The sequence below is a fragment of the Podarcis bocagei genome (assembly GCF_964188305.1).
Source record: "Podarcis bocagei genome assembly, chromosome: 9".
Taxonomy (NCBI): domain Eukaryota; kingdom Metazoa; phylum Chordata; class Lepidosauria; order Squamata; family Lacertidae; genus Podarcis; species Podarcis bocagei.
In genome coordinates this window covers 17,990,680-18,009,170 of record NC_138134.1, presented here as the reverse complement: position 1 = coordinate 18,009,170, position 18,491 = coordinate 17,990,680, and the positions used below count along the sequence as shown (strand labels likewise).

General features: G+C 40.0%; 2 protein-coding genes and 1 pseudogene across 7 annotated transcripts in view; 1 reads left to right on the top strand and 2 right to left on the bottom strand.

Annotated features, from left to right (window-relative positions):
• Positions 1-863, bottom strand: part of FAM114A1 (family with sequence similarity 114 member A1) — a 50,770-nt gene extending 49,907 nt beyond the window's left edge. Inside the window, exon 1 of the mRNA XM_081207743.1 lies at positions 839-863. Coding sequence (XP_081063869.1) covers positions 839-848 — 10 coding nt within the window. The 5' untranslated portion in view covers positions 849-863. The remainder of the gene's footprint in view (positions 1-838) is intronic.
• On the top strand, positions 27-10,425 carry LOC308594525 (toll-like receptor 6 pseudogene; annotated as a pseudogene). 4 transcript variants are annotated; one of them, XR_014013350.1, is made up of 4 exons: positions 27-164; positions 3,048-5,642; positions 8,298-8,488; positions 9,974-10,425. The product of XR_014013350.1 is annotated as a toll-like receptor 6 pseudogene (transcript). The 4 variants fall into 4 exon arrangements; XR_014013351.1 differs by lacking the exon at positions 9,974-10,425 and having other exon boundaries at positions 8,298-8,588; XR_014013352.1 differs by lacking the exons at positions 8,298-8,488; positions 9,974-10,425 and having other exon boundaries at positions 3,048-5,967.
• Positions 10,426-14,296: 3,871 nt separating this feature from the next.
• The window catches only part of KLF3 (KLF transcription factor 3), a 40,585-nt gene continuing 36,390 nt past the window's right edge, over positions 14,297-18,491 (bottom strand). For both annotated transcript variants that reach the window (XM_081207893.1, XM_081207892.1), the window contains 2 exons: positions 18,318-18,478; positions 14,297-15,996 (listed from right to left, as the gene is read on the bottom strand). In XM_081207893.1, the coding sequence (XP_081064019.1) occupies positions 15,815-15,996; positions 18,318-18,478 (343 nt within the window). In that variant the 3' untranslated portion in view covers positions 14,297-15,814. The remainder of the gene's footprint in view (positions 15,997-18,317; positions 18,479-18,491) is intronic.

Genomic DNA, 18,491 nt, shown 5'->3' with positions numbered 1-18,491 from the left:
GTTCATTTGGTCCGCCCTCCCCTCAAGTCGACCGAGGGGAGGCCGCTAAAACGGGTTCTCTTCCTGTGGGGAAATCTGTTGCCACCGCCTGCGGCTTCGCTTGTCCTTCTTTAGCCCCGAGAGGCCCCTCACGCGACCAGCGACTTATCTTTGCCGCCAAGCAGGTAAACGGTTTAAAAAAGGCGGGAAAGGAGGCGGCGCTTCGGGTCGCGCGCACAGTTTCAAGCCGCTTTTTGGTTGTTTTTTTTCCCCCTTCGCCCCTGCCTCTTAAAAAAAATGGCGCCTAAAAAAAACCAAACCAACTTTCTCCGTCGTTTGGGACTTGGGCAACTCTCCAGGGGCGAGAGTTCTTCTCCGTCTCTCCGCTTGCTTTTCTTAGGGGATTGCAAGCTTGCCCTCGAAAGAAAGAAAGAAAGAAAGAAAGAAAGAAAGAAAGAAAGAAAGAAAGAAAGAAAGAAAGAAAGAAAAGTGCAAGGGCATTTTCGTCTCAAAAAAATGTCCGCTATGTCACGCACTTGCTTCTCCCTTTGCAACTAAAAGGACTTTGCAGGGCTGGATCCTGCAAAGCGATTTCGCGGAGATCTGGGTTTCAGATCCTCTCATGCAGCTTTGAAAAACAACATGAAGGGTTGAGGTTTGGCAGGTAGAGGAATAGAAAAAGGGGAAGGCAGGAATCTCTCTCACTTTTGATCTTTGTGCAGTAGAGGGCATTATAACAGGTGCTGCTTATCCTGCAGGGGCAAATATATATACACTCTCTCTCGTGTGTGTGTGTGTGTGTGTGTGTGTGTGTGTGTGTGATGCAACGTCCGCCATTGCCAGAAAAGCCAAGTCTTACCCAGTAGCATGTGTGTGTGTTGATGTTTTTAAATCCCATTGTGTAATGATGGTGGGCTGGATCCTTGCACATGTCGTCTAACATTAAAAAAAAAACAACCTTCCCCTTTCTATGTTGAAGAACACAATGTAGCTTTAAAAAGGCAAAATATATTCATGTGTGTGTGGGGGGTTTAACATCCACATAGAAATCAAATCAGTAATACAAACCACACAATCCAGATCATGTCATTTAAATCACGGCTGCAAACACTCTCCCCTGCCCTTTGTACTTAGAGGGACGTGTAGCAGTAACATCTCTAGGTTGTAACCGGGAATCTTTGCATAGAGGCTGTCTGAGGAATTTTGATATCTCAAACATTAACGACAAAGCAAACAAATTGTTATTACATCTCTAAATCATGCCAAGTTGCCAACGCCAACTTTAAAACAAATCAACATAAAATTATTAAAACAGAACTAAAACCAGCAGTTTTAAAACATGCACCGTCAGACTACATGTTGAAACTACCATTTTGGGTAAAGAGGAAGTCTTGACAGTGGCATAGATTTCCTGTAAATCACGCCAAGTTAATGTTTATTTTTAGCTTGTGACCAAGTTGTAACTTAAGTTCCTCATTCCTTTTCTTTTAGTTGAGTTTGTGATCTCCTCTGAACATACTATAGTTTTCTCCCACTGTTAATTCATTTTGTTGTTGTTGTCTACCTTTTACTGCAAAGGCTGACAAATTTGATTGTGTTAAAAGTGGGGCGGAGAATCTTCTGCCCCATCTTTAAGGCAACAGCATTCTTCCTCTTAAGACACTCTGTTTAGAAACACACTCTTTCCTGCTGCTGAAAGGCATAAGGTAGGTGTTATGATTTTAAAACATGTAACATGAGAAAGTTTTGAATACTTTTTTTGCCAAGAGAGTACTCTTCACTTAACTTTTATTGCGAATGGTGAATGGGTCCAAAGTTTTTTAGGAGATCGCTTTCGTGGGGGGTGGGGTGGGGCAGAACCTCACTTAATTGAGTACTTTCAATGCTTTTCAGTAATTTTTGTGGATCTAGGGGGACCAGTTGCCTGCACCTGGCTACACCCATGACTGGGTCCAATATTGTGAAAACACAGCATCTGCTTTTCTGTCCTTTTGGCTGAACTTGGATCTAGCCATAAGCATGGCTTTGGTGGCCCTTGACTGCTGAACAGTTATAAAGCCTTAGGGTGTGTGCTGGCTGAAGACATGGCTGCTTAAACTTTCTCTTACCCGCTGTCTTTCCCCTGCAAGATCCCTCTCATCCAGCTAAGATTCCTGGACGTGCATTTTGTGTATCCCATGAAAAGTGAGGAGGGGCTTGCAGAGAAAGCATCCAAGATGGCTGTTCTTCAGAACCCATTCCCCACCCCTAAACCAACCCTCATTCTCCCTTTGCTGCTTTAACAGACATCTGTTTAACAGTGTTGGTTAAATATAGTCACTTATTCTATCTAATACCACTTCTTGGCAAAGGGTTTTGGAAAGATTATCTTGTGAACCTTCCTGAGACCTGTGGGTATATGGTGGTATACAAATTTTAATAATAATATTATATCAACGATAAGGATTTTGTGGCCTTCCATATGTTAGATTCAAAAGTCCTATCAATGCCAGCTAGGTGGCTAGTGGTATGGGAGGATGAGTTGTACTCCCAACAACATCTGGGAGCTGTAGATACTGCAGGTATGTATGGTACAGGATGCTTTAGCTGAGATACTACATTGCAGGGGTTTGGACTAGATGACCCTTGGTGTCCCTTCCAATGCTACAGTTCTGTGATTCTATAATTGTATATTGCCACAACATCTCATTTGGCCCCAGGTGGGAAAGAAATGGGGATAACAAGCAATTCACAAGAAATCAGTGGTGGTGGAGACCCAAAATATGCAAATATATATATATCCACGCAACTGAATTCCTTTCAGATTCACAGTGGTTCATCCTTTTTCAAACTTCCAGAGAGATGTCTCACTAACTCCTGGATCTGTGTAAGGCTTTCAGTATCTTAAACTGCAAAAAACACATATGGCCATCATGAAATCTCTTCATAACTATATTTTAAATTGTCATTTGATTCTGCTTTTCTGCTAAATTATGAAGTGTCTTCTATTGCCGTAATAAGAATGAATATTGGGAGAGCTAATGTTTCCATTAGAGTACTTAATATTTTAATGTGAACTCTTTTTGCAGGAGTTTGAGGCTAATACAGAGTACAAGCACACCAAGCACATTTTGAAGATCTTTATATGCCATGGCAGAAATGAACGGTCCAGACAGGAATGGTTTCCTTTGTATTTGCATCTTTACAATAACTTTCTGGAACAATACCTATACCTCTGCAGAAAATGGATTTAAAGCAAACTACTCAAAGAGTGGCTTAGATGCTGTTCCTAAGAATCTTCCAGCACAAATGACAGACTTGGATTTGTCATACAACAGTATCTCTGAACCTCAGATTTCTGATTTTAGTTCTCTTTCCAAACTCAGGGTACTAAATCTTTCTCATAACCTGATTAGAGAGCTTGACTTCAGCATTTTCCAATACAATAAAGACTTAGAACTTCTGGATCTATCCCACAACAAACTGCAGACTCTTTCTTGCATTCCTGTTACAAGTCTCAGGCATCTAGATCTCTCTTACAATAACTTCATGGACATGCCCACCTGCCAGGCATTTGGCAAAATGGTGAAGCTGGAATATCTTGGCCTCAGCGCTAGAAGAATACAGAAATCAGATTTCAGAGTTCTTGCTAATTTACAACTGGATACTCTCTTCTTGGGCTTAGAACACCTCACTGAATCTGTCCCTGGAAGTCTTCCAGCATTTAACACAAAGAAGCTTCGGATTGCACTCCCTGAAAATTCAGAATTTGTGTCTCTAGAACTCAATGTTACTGAAAGCTTAGAACTTTCAAATATCCAGGGTAAGCAAGTCAGTGACTTGATAACATTGTTGTCACAACCCAGCAAAAATGGGAAATTGCTAAACTTAACATTGAATAATATACAACTATCCTGGCTAAGCCTCACAGCTATTCTTCAGAAGGTGTGGGAATCCTCCATTGAATATTTCAACATCTACTATGTGAATATTTTAATATTTGAAGACACAAGTCAATCTCTCAATTATGTTGATACCTCACTAAAAGCATTGACAATTAAACATGCTGTTGCAGTTTCAGAGATGTTTAACCAGGAGGATGTATACAGAACATTTTCAGAAATGAATATTGCATCATTGACAATTTCTCATTCGGGGATACTAATCATGTTTTGTCCTTTAAAACCCAGTGATTTTACTTATTTAAGTTTTTCACATAATTCATTGACTGACAAAATTTTTGAAAATTGCAAGAACTTAGCCCTCCTAGAAACACTCATTTTACAAAACAATCAACTTAAACAACTTGCCAAAATGAGTTTAATGACAAGTCGCATGAACTCACTGAAACACTTGGACTTGAGTCAGAATTTGTTGCAATACGAAGATAACATGAATGACTGCCACTGGGGTAAAAATATGATTAAATTGAATTTGGCATCTAATCAATTGTCGGAGTCAGTATTTAGATGTTTACCAGCAAATATTCAAATTCTTCATCTTCAAAACAATCCCATTTCAAGCATTCCCAAAGAGATTACTGAGCTGATGGCTTTAGAAGAAATAAATTTGGCATCCAATAAACTAGCTAGTCTGCCTGGATGTGGTCAGTTTAGAAATCTGAGGTTCCTGAATATAGAAATGAACTCTGTTGTCTCACCATCTTCTGAATTCTATCAGACATGTCAAGGCATCAAACAGGTAAAAGCAGGACACAATCCATTCACATGTACCTGTGAATTAAGACAGTTCATCAGTCTTCAAAAGCAAGGATCTATGGAGTTGGTTGGCTGGCCTGACGCTTATGTGTGCGAGTACCCAGACTACTTAAGGGGGACCCTTTTAAAGGACTTTCACGTCTCTGAAGTTGTTTGCAACGTGAGTCTTCTGATTACGATAGTTATAATTATTACCGTGGTCTTAGTAGCCACTGTTTCCTTCCTCTGCATCCGCTTTGACGTTCCATGGTATTTGAAAATGATGTGGAAGTGGACTCAAGCAAAACACAGGATTCGGAAGAGTAATCCTGAAGACCTGCTCCCCAACATAGAGTTCCATGCTTTTATCTCCTACAGTGAACATGATTCTGAGTGGGTGAAAAACGTATTGATTCCAAACTTGGAGAAGGAGGATGGTTCCATACGGATCTGCCAGCACGAGAGGAACTTTGTTGCAGGCAAGAGCATTGTGGAGAATATCATAGACTGCATTGAGAAAAGTTACAAGTCGATCTTTGTGTTGTCTCCTTACTTTGTGCAGAGCGAATGGTGTCATTATGAGCTCTACTTTGCCCATCACAAGTTATTCAGTGAAAATGCTGACAGTTTAATCCTGATTGTGCTGGAATCAATCCCTGCATACATCATTCCTGCCAGGTACCACAAACTGAAAGCTCTCATGGCCAAGAGAACGTACTTGGAGTGGCCAAAGGAGAAAAGCAAGCATGGACTTTTCTGGTCTAATCTTCGGGCAGCCATTTACGTTAAACTGTCCAGCAACGAAGAAGAGAGAGCATTTTCACTGATTTAAATTTATATGAAAATAATCATATGCAGATTTCATTATATCAGTAACGTTCATGTTGTATGGCTGAATATTGTATATGAGGCTTTCAGTGTAAATGGCTCAGAATTACAATACGTATTTTTTGAATTCAGGGAAAGTTTGATGAAGCTGGAAGACTGGTAAGATAACTGGAAAACAAGCTATGTTGCTGTAATGCTGTACTATAATATTTCTCGAGAAAGGACAAGTATAATTTTGCTATGTACAAGTGCAGGGGGAAAAATACATTAGGAAAAGAAACAGATTGACTGCATTGATCCTGTTCCAAGCCCTGAATTCCTGAACCAAAGGATTAAAAATTAAGTCATTAGATGAAGAATCAGTATCAACCTTGCAATGTAAGACTTCCTGCTTCTTGTAAGCCTCCTTGACATTCATTTGATTGAAAGGCAGCATTGTATAATTTTTTATAATAATGAATTAAATGCTGTATTCTGCTTAGGCCATCCACCTGAGGATATTATTATATTCTCAATACAATTTAATTAAGTACGAGAATAATACATAGTGCATCTGGGACATCTGTAGAGCATGAGACTCTTAATCTCAGGGTCATGGGTTTGAGCCCCACATTGGGCAAAAGATTCCTGCATTGCAGGGCTTTGGACTGGATGACACTCATGGTCCCTTCCAACTCTTCAATTTTATGACTCTGCCCTCTTTATAATAATACATTGAGTCTTTTAATGGAAAGTTGGTGCCATCTAGTGGTGTGCAATATACATGTTAGTAAAATAGAGGGCCTAGAATAAATGCTAAGAAATGAGAAAAGCTAATTTAACTTAAAATTTAATAGGGGGCATATGTGCAAAACAATTGTGGGTTTAGAAAGGGATAAATATGGGAAGGCCCACTTATAAGGAAGGTATAGCGTGATACCAAATCCCCCATCAAAAGCATTGTTGGCTCTTGGCATAAGTAGATGATGAATACATGGAAAGTTATCAGGGGATAAGTGAATACGTCGGTTTTGGTTTCTCTCAGCTTATCCTACTTCCAGTCTTAAGATCAGATCTCTACCAAAATGTCCTCATGAAAACTCACCTGCATTTTAGTGTGTTCTCATATATACATTTTCATATGCAATTTCACCTTACATACTTTTTTTTTTAACAAAGCAGTGTCCCCTAAAATAATGGCTTTTGTTTGTTTTTTAAACTATTATATGCATTTATACCCACCACTTTCCCCTTGTACATGCATTTTTTTACACATTGCTTGACTGAAGAAATGTGAATCCTGAAGGGTGGCTGTGTTCTGGTTCACACTTTGTTTTGGAAACTAAATTAGGCACACTGACCTTTAAATGCAAAGTGCATCAAATTTCTCCCTCATCCGTAGATGTTACACCTAACATAGCACCTAAACTGCACATGATGCTCAAAAGTTACAACTTACAATCCTCCACTTATATTAGATCTCATTTCCCAACTAATCTAGTTTTTCTCTGGAGGGTAGGGCTCGAACCAATGGCTTCAAGTTACAGTGGTACCTTGGATTACATACGCTTCAGGTTACATACGCTTCAGGTTACACACCCCGCTAACCTAGAAATAGTGCTTCAGGTTAAGAACTTTGCTTCAGGATAAGAACAGAAATCGGGCTCCGGCGGCGCAGCAGCAGCAGGAGGCCCCATTAGCTAAAGTGGTGCTTCAGGTTAAGAACAGTTTCAGGTTAAGTACGGACCTCCGGAACGAATTAAGTACTTAACCCGAGTTACCACTGTACAAGAAAAGAGATTCTGACTAAACATCAGAAAAAACTATCTGACAATAAGAGCTGTTGGACAACGCAACGGTCTTCCTTGAGACGTTGCGGACTCTCTTGGGAGCTTTTAAGCAGAGATTGGGTGGCCATCTGTCGTGGATGATTTAGCTGAGATTCCCGCATTGAAGAGGGTTGGACTAGATGACCCTTGAGATCACTTCCAACTCTATGATTCTGAATATACATGCACTCTAGTTTGAAAAGCAGTAGGTGGCAATAAAGGTTTGGTAGAATCTCAGGAAAGCTGACCAGGCACAACTGAAGCCATTCCAGGAGCTGGTTATGTAAACAAAATGCATTCCTCAGAATAAAAGGCATGAATATGTCTGACCGGGCTTTATTTCTCAGTCCACTCCCACAATTTCTGTTCGGAGTTGGTGTTTAAGAGTCAGTCACAAGCAGTTGCTGTGTCTTTATCGTTGCTTCTGTTGACAGAATCAGTACAGTTTGTTCTTCATTATTTAACTCGTAGGCTTCTGGTAGGAATTATTCATAGGACTAAATAGACATAGGACTAATTAATCAGATTTCTTGATTGAAAACCTGCTCTTAAACTAGGTCATCATCCACATGCAACCATTTTTTGAAAGGAAAAAACCTTTGGATTTAATATTTACACACTCCCTTGTGGCCTTATATAACCTTGCTGGGCACACAGTCTAAACAACATTCTTCACTGTTAGAATTAAGGCGATTTTAGTGAGTAGCACAAATAATAGATTATTATTGGGTGAAGTTGCATAACTCTTATTAAAGGAGACCAGCTATGAATTTACAGGCTTGAGAGTTGACATTTAAAGTCAGGTTTCAATGGGCCATGTTTTAAGCCAGCTACTATCTGCTAATGTTATGAAAGTACAGAAGTGGCTTTGAAGATGCCTACAGGAAATAACCTTTGGGACACTAATCCCTATATATCCATGTCTAACGTACGTCAGGAATTATTGAGCATCACCACTGCTAACATCACATTTACGCCAGAGTTGTTTTACTCTTGTTATTCATAGGACCAAACAATGATGTTGCATTGTATGCAAGACAAAAGAAAAACCAGTCTTTCTACGCCACCTGGTGGACTTTTATTGCACATGCTTTCAACAATGATAAGCAAAAATTGCATCAGGGATATTTGGAAACTTGGTACATTGGAAGAGGCTTTGGAACTTTTATTGATCAATATATAATTTTGTATGATTTGGTGAGTTGTATCTTCTTTTTACTCTTCTGGTATGGCTTGGTGTGTTATTTTTTGTTGGATAAATAAACTTGAAATGTGTAATAAATTCCTTTATGTCTTGTCTCCCAGTATGGGTTAAAATGGCTGTGCAATAAGGGGGATCCCACTCTCTTGGGAGTTCCACTTTGCCTTAGCCAGTAAAGATTTCTGGCACAAATTATGTCTGTAGTTGGAACTTTTGCAAAGAGAGAGAGAGAGAGCGAGCTGATTGATTTTTCAGGGGAGGAATCTTTGCAAAACTGGTAGCCTGTTGTTTAATTGTATTAAATCTTTTTTTTTTTTTTTTTTTAAAACCTGTTAGGAAATTTTAAAACAAGTACCTGATGCTCATCACTCCCTGCAGTACATTTGCATTCTTTGTTCAGAAGACTGGAGCTGATTTGCTTCTTACTAAACTGGGTAGAGTCAGGGCTGGTCCAAGAGATTTTTGTGCCTGAGGCAAGCCACAAAATGCGCCCCCCCCCGCTTCCCACCAGGGAAGAATGGGTGACTGAAGATTTACACCAGGAACAAAGGGGTGGGGAATAAAGATCCACATCAGGATTTGCTGTCCCTGTGGATCCTGCTACCTGAGGTGGTCCTCACCTTGTCTCATTGGTGGGCGAGCGTACTGCCTACGTGCTTTTCTTAATATCTAAACAAAGGAGGGGATGCGGGTGGCGCTGTGGTCTAAACCACAGAGCCTCTTGGGCTTGCCAATCAGGAGGTTGGCAGTTCAAATCCCCGCGAGAGGGTGAGCTCCTGTTGCTCAGTCCCAGCTCCTGCCAACCTAGCAGTTTGAGAGCACCCTCAAAAAGTAGATAAATAGGTACTGCTCCAGCGGGAAGGTAAACGGCGTTTCCGTACGCTGCCCTGGTTTTGGTGTTCCGTTGCGCCAGAAGTGGCTTAGTCATGCTGGCCACGTGACCCGGAAAAACTGTCTGCGGACAAACGCCGGCTCCCTTGGCCTGTAAAGCAAGATGAGTGCTGCAACCCCAGAGTCGTCTGTGACTGGACTTAACTGTCAGGGGTCCTTTACCTTTACCTTAAACAAATAAAGAGGATAGTGAATAACTGGGAGGTGGGAAGCTGACTATTCAGGCAAGTTACCTGGCATAGACCTGAAGGTGGCAGACCCCCAACCTCACTATTTTCCTGAAAATACAGGATGCCCAAATGCCGCAATGTCCAAGAACCAAAAAACCGGGTCAAACCGACCCTTTGAATCAATGAAAGGTTCTTCAGGTAAAATCTTACAAGACCTTTCCTCTGCTGAACACTTCATAATGGCTATCCATCTATTAAATATTTACTTCATAGGTGTTTTTCACTTGGGTAGAAACCAAGCAGGAAGCTAGAAGGGGCAAGTTCCTTCTTTAACATCCATAAGAAATTCAGCACTCGGTTCCTCCTCTGCCAGCTCCCAGCAGGCTAGTATTTCATTATTATTTTTATTTTATTTTGCAGGCTAGTAACTCCTGGGGACTTACAAGGCCAATTTAATGGGGCAACTTGTGAATGAAAGCAGAAAATATGAGGAAGTGATGCAAAGATGGGTATCTTTTGTTGTATACGGGAATTAACGCGAGGGCAATCAAGCAGAGAAACATTCACATTTGGTCAAATGCACTTTAAATAATCCAACTTCACTTGTGCATAAAATAATTTTGAAAAATAACAACAGTTTGTACGTGTGACTAGTTGCGCCAGAATAGAAATGCAAAGCCGAATGTGTATTTTATTGATAGTAACGCAGCACAGATTTCAGGTCCATGATTCCTGATCTGGCTAATGATGTATGTGCAATGGCCTTTTGCATGTGCCAGATGTGTTGAATATGACAATCTGCTGTGATATTTGCAGTCAACCAACTTTCTTAGGTGAGTCACCAAATAAATAAGTAGCAAAGGTCCTTCTCATGTGCTACTTTCAGCTCACCTAAAGGATACAGGGCTGTATCTAAGGCCAACTGCCATTTGGCAAAATCAAGATTCGGGGGGGGGGGAGTCTGCAAGTTTTGAGGGATAGTTTTAACTACATATTGACATTTAATATTTGTCTTGTTTTATTAACAAGTATAATACATATAGTATACTATATATAACATATGAGGACTGTACAGTACAAATTATGTTCACAGTTTGACATGACAAAATGTCATTACTGAATTCCCATTGGACTACCAAAAATAGAAAGTGAAGTTACATTAAAACATTCACATATTTAGTGAGAAAGATTACCAAAATGCTTCAGTATCTGCAAATGATAGGAATGCATGCTAGAAACCTTTAATTACCCGATTATTATTAGCTTATAAAATATATTACATTTTATTTTTTAAAAAAAATCTGCATATTTTTATACAAGTATTAAAGTAAATGTAATAGCCCTGCTACATTTGCAGGTAAAGTTTTAAGAGATGCTAAGCAGGAAGATTATTTTGACCGTATAACATTTAAAATACATAAATATCAAGAAAGTGCTAATATTTGTAAAATGTAATGGGAATTATTATAGCCCTTTTCAAATAATATGTATAAAATACTTTTGCAAATTCTGTTTAAAAGGAAAGGATTTGCATTCATCTACACCTTGCTAAGTTTGAACAGAACACAAAGAAAATCCTGCAATTAGAAGGTTTTGTGTTGTGTGTTAAAACTGGAACTACAGTGTGCAATTAAAACCACATTATAGAAATACCAGCTTCACTCTGAACAATCCCTCTTGGAACAACCCATAATGCTATTTAACTGAAAACATGATCAACAGTATCCTGAAAGTTGCATTCTGTACAGTGGAATGCTACTAGTGCACATGGTTTGTTTAGAAAAGTAACTTTTAATTATTTGGACTGCGTACTGCTTCCCCAAACACAAGTGAATCTTCCTCATTTGCTAACCACTTGCTTTTCAAAATTGCTTGAGCCTCTTCTCTTGCAATTACATGTCCCCCCACCCCCAGTAGGCAAAAGACGACCTCCACTTGCAATAGTGGAGGACAAGTAGTAGCAGGAAGTTCTATGGGGAAAATGCAGTGCCCCCAAAGCCGTATTTTGGGGGAGTGGAATTGGAATTGACTCTCTGGCCAATGGTTGCCTGCATTTTCCTGGCACACTCAAGACACGTGTTACAGTCTGGATTAGAGATGAGGAAGTTTGCATGGCTAAAATGGTCTACACTTAGTAAAAAAAGGCCGGCTTCCCTCCATAAGAACCACAGAATTAAAGTGGGCAACGCTGCTACCTCCAAGCCAGTGGGAGACTAGACTTTGACTGTCGTATCAGAGCATGGATTCTTATCTCCCGATTTCAACAGAGCTACTCCAGTGTAAGGGCTTTTAGGACTGCATCTTATCTCCCTAGGAATATGCAAATATAGGATTAGATCCAAAGTTCCCTTCCTCTGCTGGAGGAAGACTCCATCAGAAGAGAACCTTTGTATCCATCGCAGAGCCTGAAGCCCTGATTGCAAATATGCAACCAGTTCCATTTGCTTTCTGACTCCTATTTCCTAAACATCAGTGTTTTCCAATTTCCCACTACACAGAAAAACATTTTTGAAGCGGAGGGGACCTATAAACAAAGAGTGTTTGAGCTGGAATAGTTATTCCTGATTTAGACTACAACTAGCAATAATCCAAGGTGCAGAAAAGATAAAAATCTCATCACACCTAAACAAGCCTTTGGCCATACTGTTTGCTCTTTGAATCCCAGAATTATATACAGAAGCATGCAGATAAAATGTGGAATTTTGTAACTGTGTTTGCCTGAAGTTAACTAGCCACACAATTTTTTTATGTGGCATTAATAAACCATCTTAAAGGGGGCATTTCCATTTTGTATTGCAGGTCATTTTCTGCTCACCCTGCTGAGATTTTTTTTAAGCCCATGTATTTGATACATAGTAGAGCATTCCAAAAACTTTTTCTTAAAAACAAAAAAAAGTGGGTTTCCTCCTGGCGTTTTATAGTATAAACTCAAATGTTGCTACATACTTGAAACAACTTCAGCTGGATTGTGAGAATAATTAATATAGCAGAAAGTATTTTTTTAAGAAATAAAAGATAACATGTAGCAGCACCACAAATGAAGGAGTCTTTGAAGACACATCTGAACGACAAATCTGATGAGCTCGGAAAGTGGTAGCTCTCCAAGTATGGAATTGAAATCAAGGGCACTTTAAGCCAAGCACTGCTAAACATCCTAAATGGAAAAAAGCAATTTCAGCCATGCTTAGACACAGTTTACCAATTTTCATATGCTGGTAATTTGTATCTGTTACGTTTTGATGTAGAAGGGAAAAAAGGTATCTTAATTTTGGAGGGATCCAAAAGAATTAAATTTCTATTCCAAGTATGGCACTCTCTGCTCCACAGTTCCCACTCCTGTTTTGCTGACACTTAGAAATCTCATCAAGTTTCCACGTTCAGTGTTTTTCCATGTTAGCAACAGAGTAGTTTAAGTGTGTCAACACAACAGAAAGTAATGTGTTTCCCAGATTTGCTTGGCAACACTAGAGAGGTTTTTTTCTTGCTCCATTTATATTTTGATGGAATGGGTTGCAGATGCTTCAGTACAATTATTCCTGGTTTAAACTAGCTATTAGCAAAGCAAAAAAATCTGCCACACTTTTAACTGGATTGTTGTTTGGATTTCCAGGCTGGTTTTGAACATTCCTAATTCTTGCAAGGTTTGATTGTGAAACAGGCACCATACACACGTGACTGATTACACTGAACAATGCAACAGTTCCCTTGCTCTGTCAGTTTAATTTCTAGAGAAAGAGAGATTAAATTTATATGAAGCACCTATATATCCAACTAGGTGAAGTTTCAAATACTTCTGGGTTTGGCTTTAAAGTTTAAAGAACTGTAGAAAGCATTTCTTTATCTCTTCCCTCCCAAATTTACCTTTATTCTTCTGTTTTCACAATAGCAACTCACAAGCTGAATTCTGCACCTGTGACTCTGCAGAATGTTTTATTATTGCATTCGACAAAGATACTGTTCTCGACAGCCTGCCTCAACTTCCTTGCAATTAATTAAGTGGCAACTCTTCCGTATCAGCCTTCTGACATAGTCTGTGAACGTTTTCCTTTCAGGAGTGGGAAAGTGCATGCTTTCTTGAAGGGAAGAAAATGTCAGAGCACAATGCTATACTCAGAAAATTAAGTCCCTCTATGTACCTCTTTTTAAACTTATATAAATGAATAAATCAAAAATGTATTTCAAAATATATTAAGATCCTTAGTTAATGAAGTTACTGAATTGACGATCTACACATGATTTTTTTGCCTATTAGTTATGGAAAACAGAAGAGATGAATTTCTTGCCGTTATTCAATCCTGCACGAAATTTAGATGGAAGGAACCATGATGAGTAGAAGGGGGCAGGGTGGGGGAGACTGTTTATCACTGTTATTGCTCTTTTTCAGTGTTTGAACCTTTATTGCTATAAATTTATACTTTTTAATATAACATTTAATTTTAATTTTAAAGTAGTCCCATTGCTTGCCAATGTTGCTTTCTGCCATGAGTGTGTAAATGATTGCAGCCTTAATCTGAAGTTACCTGGGATTTACAAACCAAATTGAATCTGAGAAAAAATGTACAAGGCCTATCTAGAACAGGTGTGCAGATACAGAGTGCATGACACAAAAAATGATGGCCATGATCCAGCCACAGTTACTTTGTTACATCAGATTTCAATGGGAGAGAGTCACCAAGCTAAGTAAGCACCCAACTGTACTTTTATTTTTCTGTGGAAGAAAAGAGGAGACAGGACTACAAAAAGTGCTAGAAAATAGTTTATAGAAATGAACTATGGAAGCCCAACACAGTTTATGAAACAGTAGAAGCACACTACTACTTTGACAGTGTTGAATGAAACAGGTTGCCCCTGAAGGGGTGGTTAACTCAAAATGCATTTGATTACAACAGTTGATTTCGATAAAGTGTTTCCTAGCACATTATGAGTTCCTTTCCTCTGTTGTTCATTCCCCTTATTGCTGCTGGCCTCAATATATCTATCTATCTCCATTTTTTAAAATATGAAAGCCAAATGACCCATAATTCTAAGAAGAGCTCGTAGGCACACTGGTGAAAAGAGTAATTTTTCTTTCCTTCAAATCTTCCCATGAAATCTCTAGAGGATATGGAATAGTATCAACCATGCTGGATTTTTAAATAACTATTTTTTGGTTGTGTATTTTACCACTCCTAGCATGACTGCATTACAAGTCACTTGAGGGACTTCATGAAGCTCTTCTGTGGAACATGGCAACGAGAGATCAAAGTGTACCTTTTCCATTTGCGATACTCAAATTTTGAGATCTACAGAAGTGCTTCAACTCAGAGGTTGTCTTCCTCACTTATCTTATGAATATGGTGGTGCCTTCCAGCAGTTCAGGTTCATTTTGCTGAAAAGGTTGCTGCTTCTAAACTGTGCCAGGGAAAGGACCAGAGGCCTTGTGTAGACAACAGGAAACGCAGAGGAGTGATGAGAAAATAATATACCTACCACACCTCCTCAGTGAGGTAGCTTATTGCATGTATCATCGAATGCCACATCATACGAGTACCATGTGTGTTCCATTCATACAGCTGGACACAAAACACAGATAACTACACTACAAGAAGGTCTTTGCTTAATGAATCTACCGAGGCACTATATCCAGGCAAACACAAGCTAGCATTCTACACAACAGACAAAAGAGAGGCAATGTCGGTCAGAATGTACAACATGATGCATTGACAACATTTCTGCTGATAAACAGGCACTCATCAGTCAAAAATTGTTCCATTCACTCCCAGTTTGAGGATTCTTTTTTTTTTTAAACACATCCAAAAAGTGTCTTGTGGAACATGCTTCTACAACCAACCACATTGGAAAAGGATCCATTCGTTGCATTGCTGAGCATAAAAAGGAGACACGCATCCTTTACAGGGTACAGAGTCTCTGGCAAGGACTAGCAGGCTGGATTTCCAACAACAGTGACTATGATCAACATATGCTGGTTAATTAAATGGCAAAACTAGCCAGCTCGACTACAAGATCTCTTAAGTCTCACGGAAATTTAATCTGCATGCTGGCAAGCAAGGGTTTGCTTAGCAACCCCCAGGAGAAAAAAAAAATGTTCACATTCTGTAGGTCTGACCCGTGGCATGGGCAAAGAAGGGTCAAGCAAACATCTCTTACTGACCATAGGGAAGGTTTCAAGGCTATTAATCCAGAGATTCAGGCCCGCTGAATCCAACTTAAAATGCACAGGTTAAAAATGAAAAGAATGAAGAGAGACGAAGGAAGTGTGTTTCAGACTAGCATGTGGCGCTTCCTATGAAGGGCAAGATGGTCAGAGCGGGAAAAGCTACGGTCGCAGTCTGGGCACTGGAAAGGTTTGACTCCTGTATGCTTCCGGAAATGCCGTGTTAGTTCATCAGATCGAGCAAACTTCCATGTGCAACCTTCCCAAGTACATTTGTAAGGCTTTTCACCTAAGGCCAAAAAAAAAAAGGAAGGGGGGAAGGCAATTAAAAAAACCGAAGCAAAACAAAAACTCATGGAACATATTTTCATTTTACACAACGAACACATAAGAAAAGCAAGCCTCCGTTGTCAACAGCATTGTTACATAAAAACTACATGATATTTTTACATTTACACCCAATGTTCTAGTAAAACAGGTTTCTCTGGATTAAAAATGGGCCTTAGAATGTCTTTATATTTGATCCATAACTGACTTGTCCACTAGCCTTAACTGTTGCTTTTAATCCTGAGTTACATTCAATTGCATCTCTCTGAAAGCTCTTCAGTCCTGTGGGCATTATTTGTCCATGGTGAGGTTATTTTTGTTGTTTTCTCCCTTCTCTCCCACAAGTCAGCATGCTATACGGGGTTAGAGAGTGCCTGGGAGAAAAGGGGAACTTGTGAAAATTGCACCCTTTCTATTTGTGAAAGCTTTCATTTGTGAGAGCCTTCACTGAACAGAGCTCAGAAACAGAGAACAAGATCTGTAGAGAGAATGCTGAATCCAAGACAAATTTAGTGATGATGTAGAAGGGTGTGGTGGTACTAGCGCCATTCAGTAGAAAAATAAGAAAAATAAACCAGCCACCACTCAGAAAAGCAAAAGTGTGTGCCAAAGAAAATAAAAAACCAAAAAACCAAAATAAAATCCTTTAACACCTGCTAGGGGATAGGCCCCAATGAGCAAGGCTTAAGGTAAAGGGACCCCTGACCGTTAGGTCCAGTCGTGGCCGACTCTGGGGTTGCAGTGCTCATCTCGCTTTATTGGCTGAGGGAGCCGGCATACAGCTTCCGGGTCATGTGGCCAGCATGACTAAGCCGCTTCTGGCGAACCAGAGCAGCGCACGGAAACGCTGTTTACCTTCCTGCCGGAGCGGTACCTATTTATCTACTTGCACTTTGTCGTGCTTTTGAACTGCTAGGTTGGCAGAACAACAGGAGCTCACCGTGTCGCGGGGATTCGAACCACTGACCTTCTAATCGGCAAGTCCTAGGCTCTGTGGTTTAACCCACAGCGCCACCCGCGTCCTCAGCAAGGCTTACTTCTGAGTAAATATTCATTGGACTGAAGTGTTAATAATTAAAAATACAGGCAAGTATTCCACATTTTACATATCTGAAGCTTCAGTCTCAAGACTGAGAAATTTTCTGGTATGTGACAGATGTTACAGAGTGGTAGGGTGGCCTTAATTTGAGCCACTCCTGAAGCTAAGGAAATACAAGAAGTGATAATGCCATCGGCTGTACAGCACATTGACTTCCTGGCACCAAAGAGACAAGTGACCCTGCCATGGCATGAAAATACAATAACCCAAGCAAGACACATGATACACTGCCAATAAAACAAAATATGGAGCACCACAGTGGTGGAACAGCGTTTATTGACAGCAAGCATGTTGCCAATAATTAATGGGTAGACTGGGCCACAGTCAGTTTTGCTTTATGGCTTTGTTTACGGCCCCACGGCTAGAGCAAAACCATTCCAGTCAAATTAAATTGTATATATTCCCCACGCACATTTTGCATTCCTACAGCTCAATTCAAGCTACAGCAGTTCTAGCAGCAAGTTGGGCTGATGCAGCTGTCCTGCCAATCAAAACATCCCTAACCTTCACATGACAATCAGAAGTGGCTCATGTGCATTTGTGTTGACCTTTGCAGTTCCTATGGACTATCAAAGCCAACACCATTCTACAAATGGAGGGTCTCCACTCACATTGTTCAGCCAGGACACTGAAGTCCAGCTCCGAGAGCCTTCTGGTGGTTCTCTCACTGCAAGAAGTGAAGCTATAGGGAACCGGGCAGAGGGTCTTTTTGGTGGTGGCACCCTCCCATCAGATGTCAAGGAGATAAAGGACTACACAACTTTTAGAAGACATCTGAAGGCAGCCCTGTATAGGGTAGGTTTTTTAATTAATGTTTTGTTATGTTTTTATATCTCTTGGAAACCTAGCCAGATGGGCAGGATATTTTACTACTACTACTACTACTACTATTATTATTATTATTATTATTATTATTATTATTATTATTACCACCCCCCTGTTCCCACTCCTTTTCTTCCAGAGCACCACAACGACCCTTGTGCAGTAATACTCTGTGTCATTCATTTCTACATCTATAGGAAAAGTGCCGGCATAATAATGGCTCAGTCAAAAATTAGGTCTCAATGTAATCTTAATCTGCCAAGGAACCAACACTGTATGATAATGGAGCTATTTTTCTCTCTTAGAAACTTCTGAGTTGGGTTGTGACAAGAGAACAAGTGATCTTTGGATCTGCCTCATACCTGTATGTGTTCTTCTGTGAGCTTTTAGGTGGGAGCTTTTAGTGTAAACCTTGTTGCAGCCTTCGTAGTCACATCGGTGTATTCTGCGCTTCCTTTGCGTGTCTGGAGATTCCACAGGTAAAGGCCTCTTACCAGGCTGAACGATAACTGAAGGGTGATTCCTGCATGAAGTTA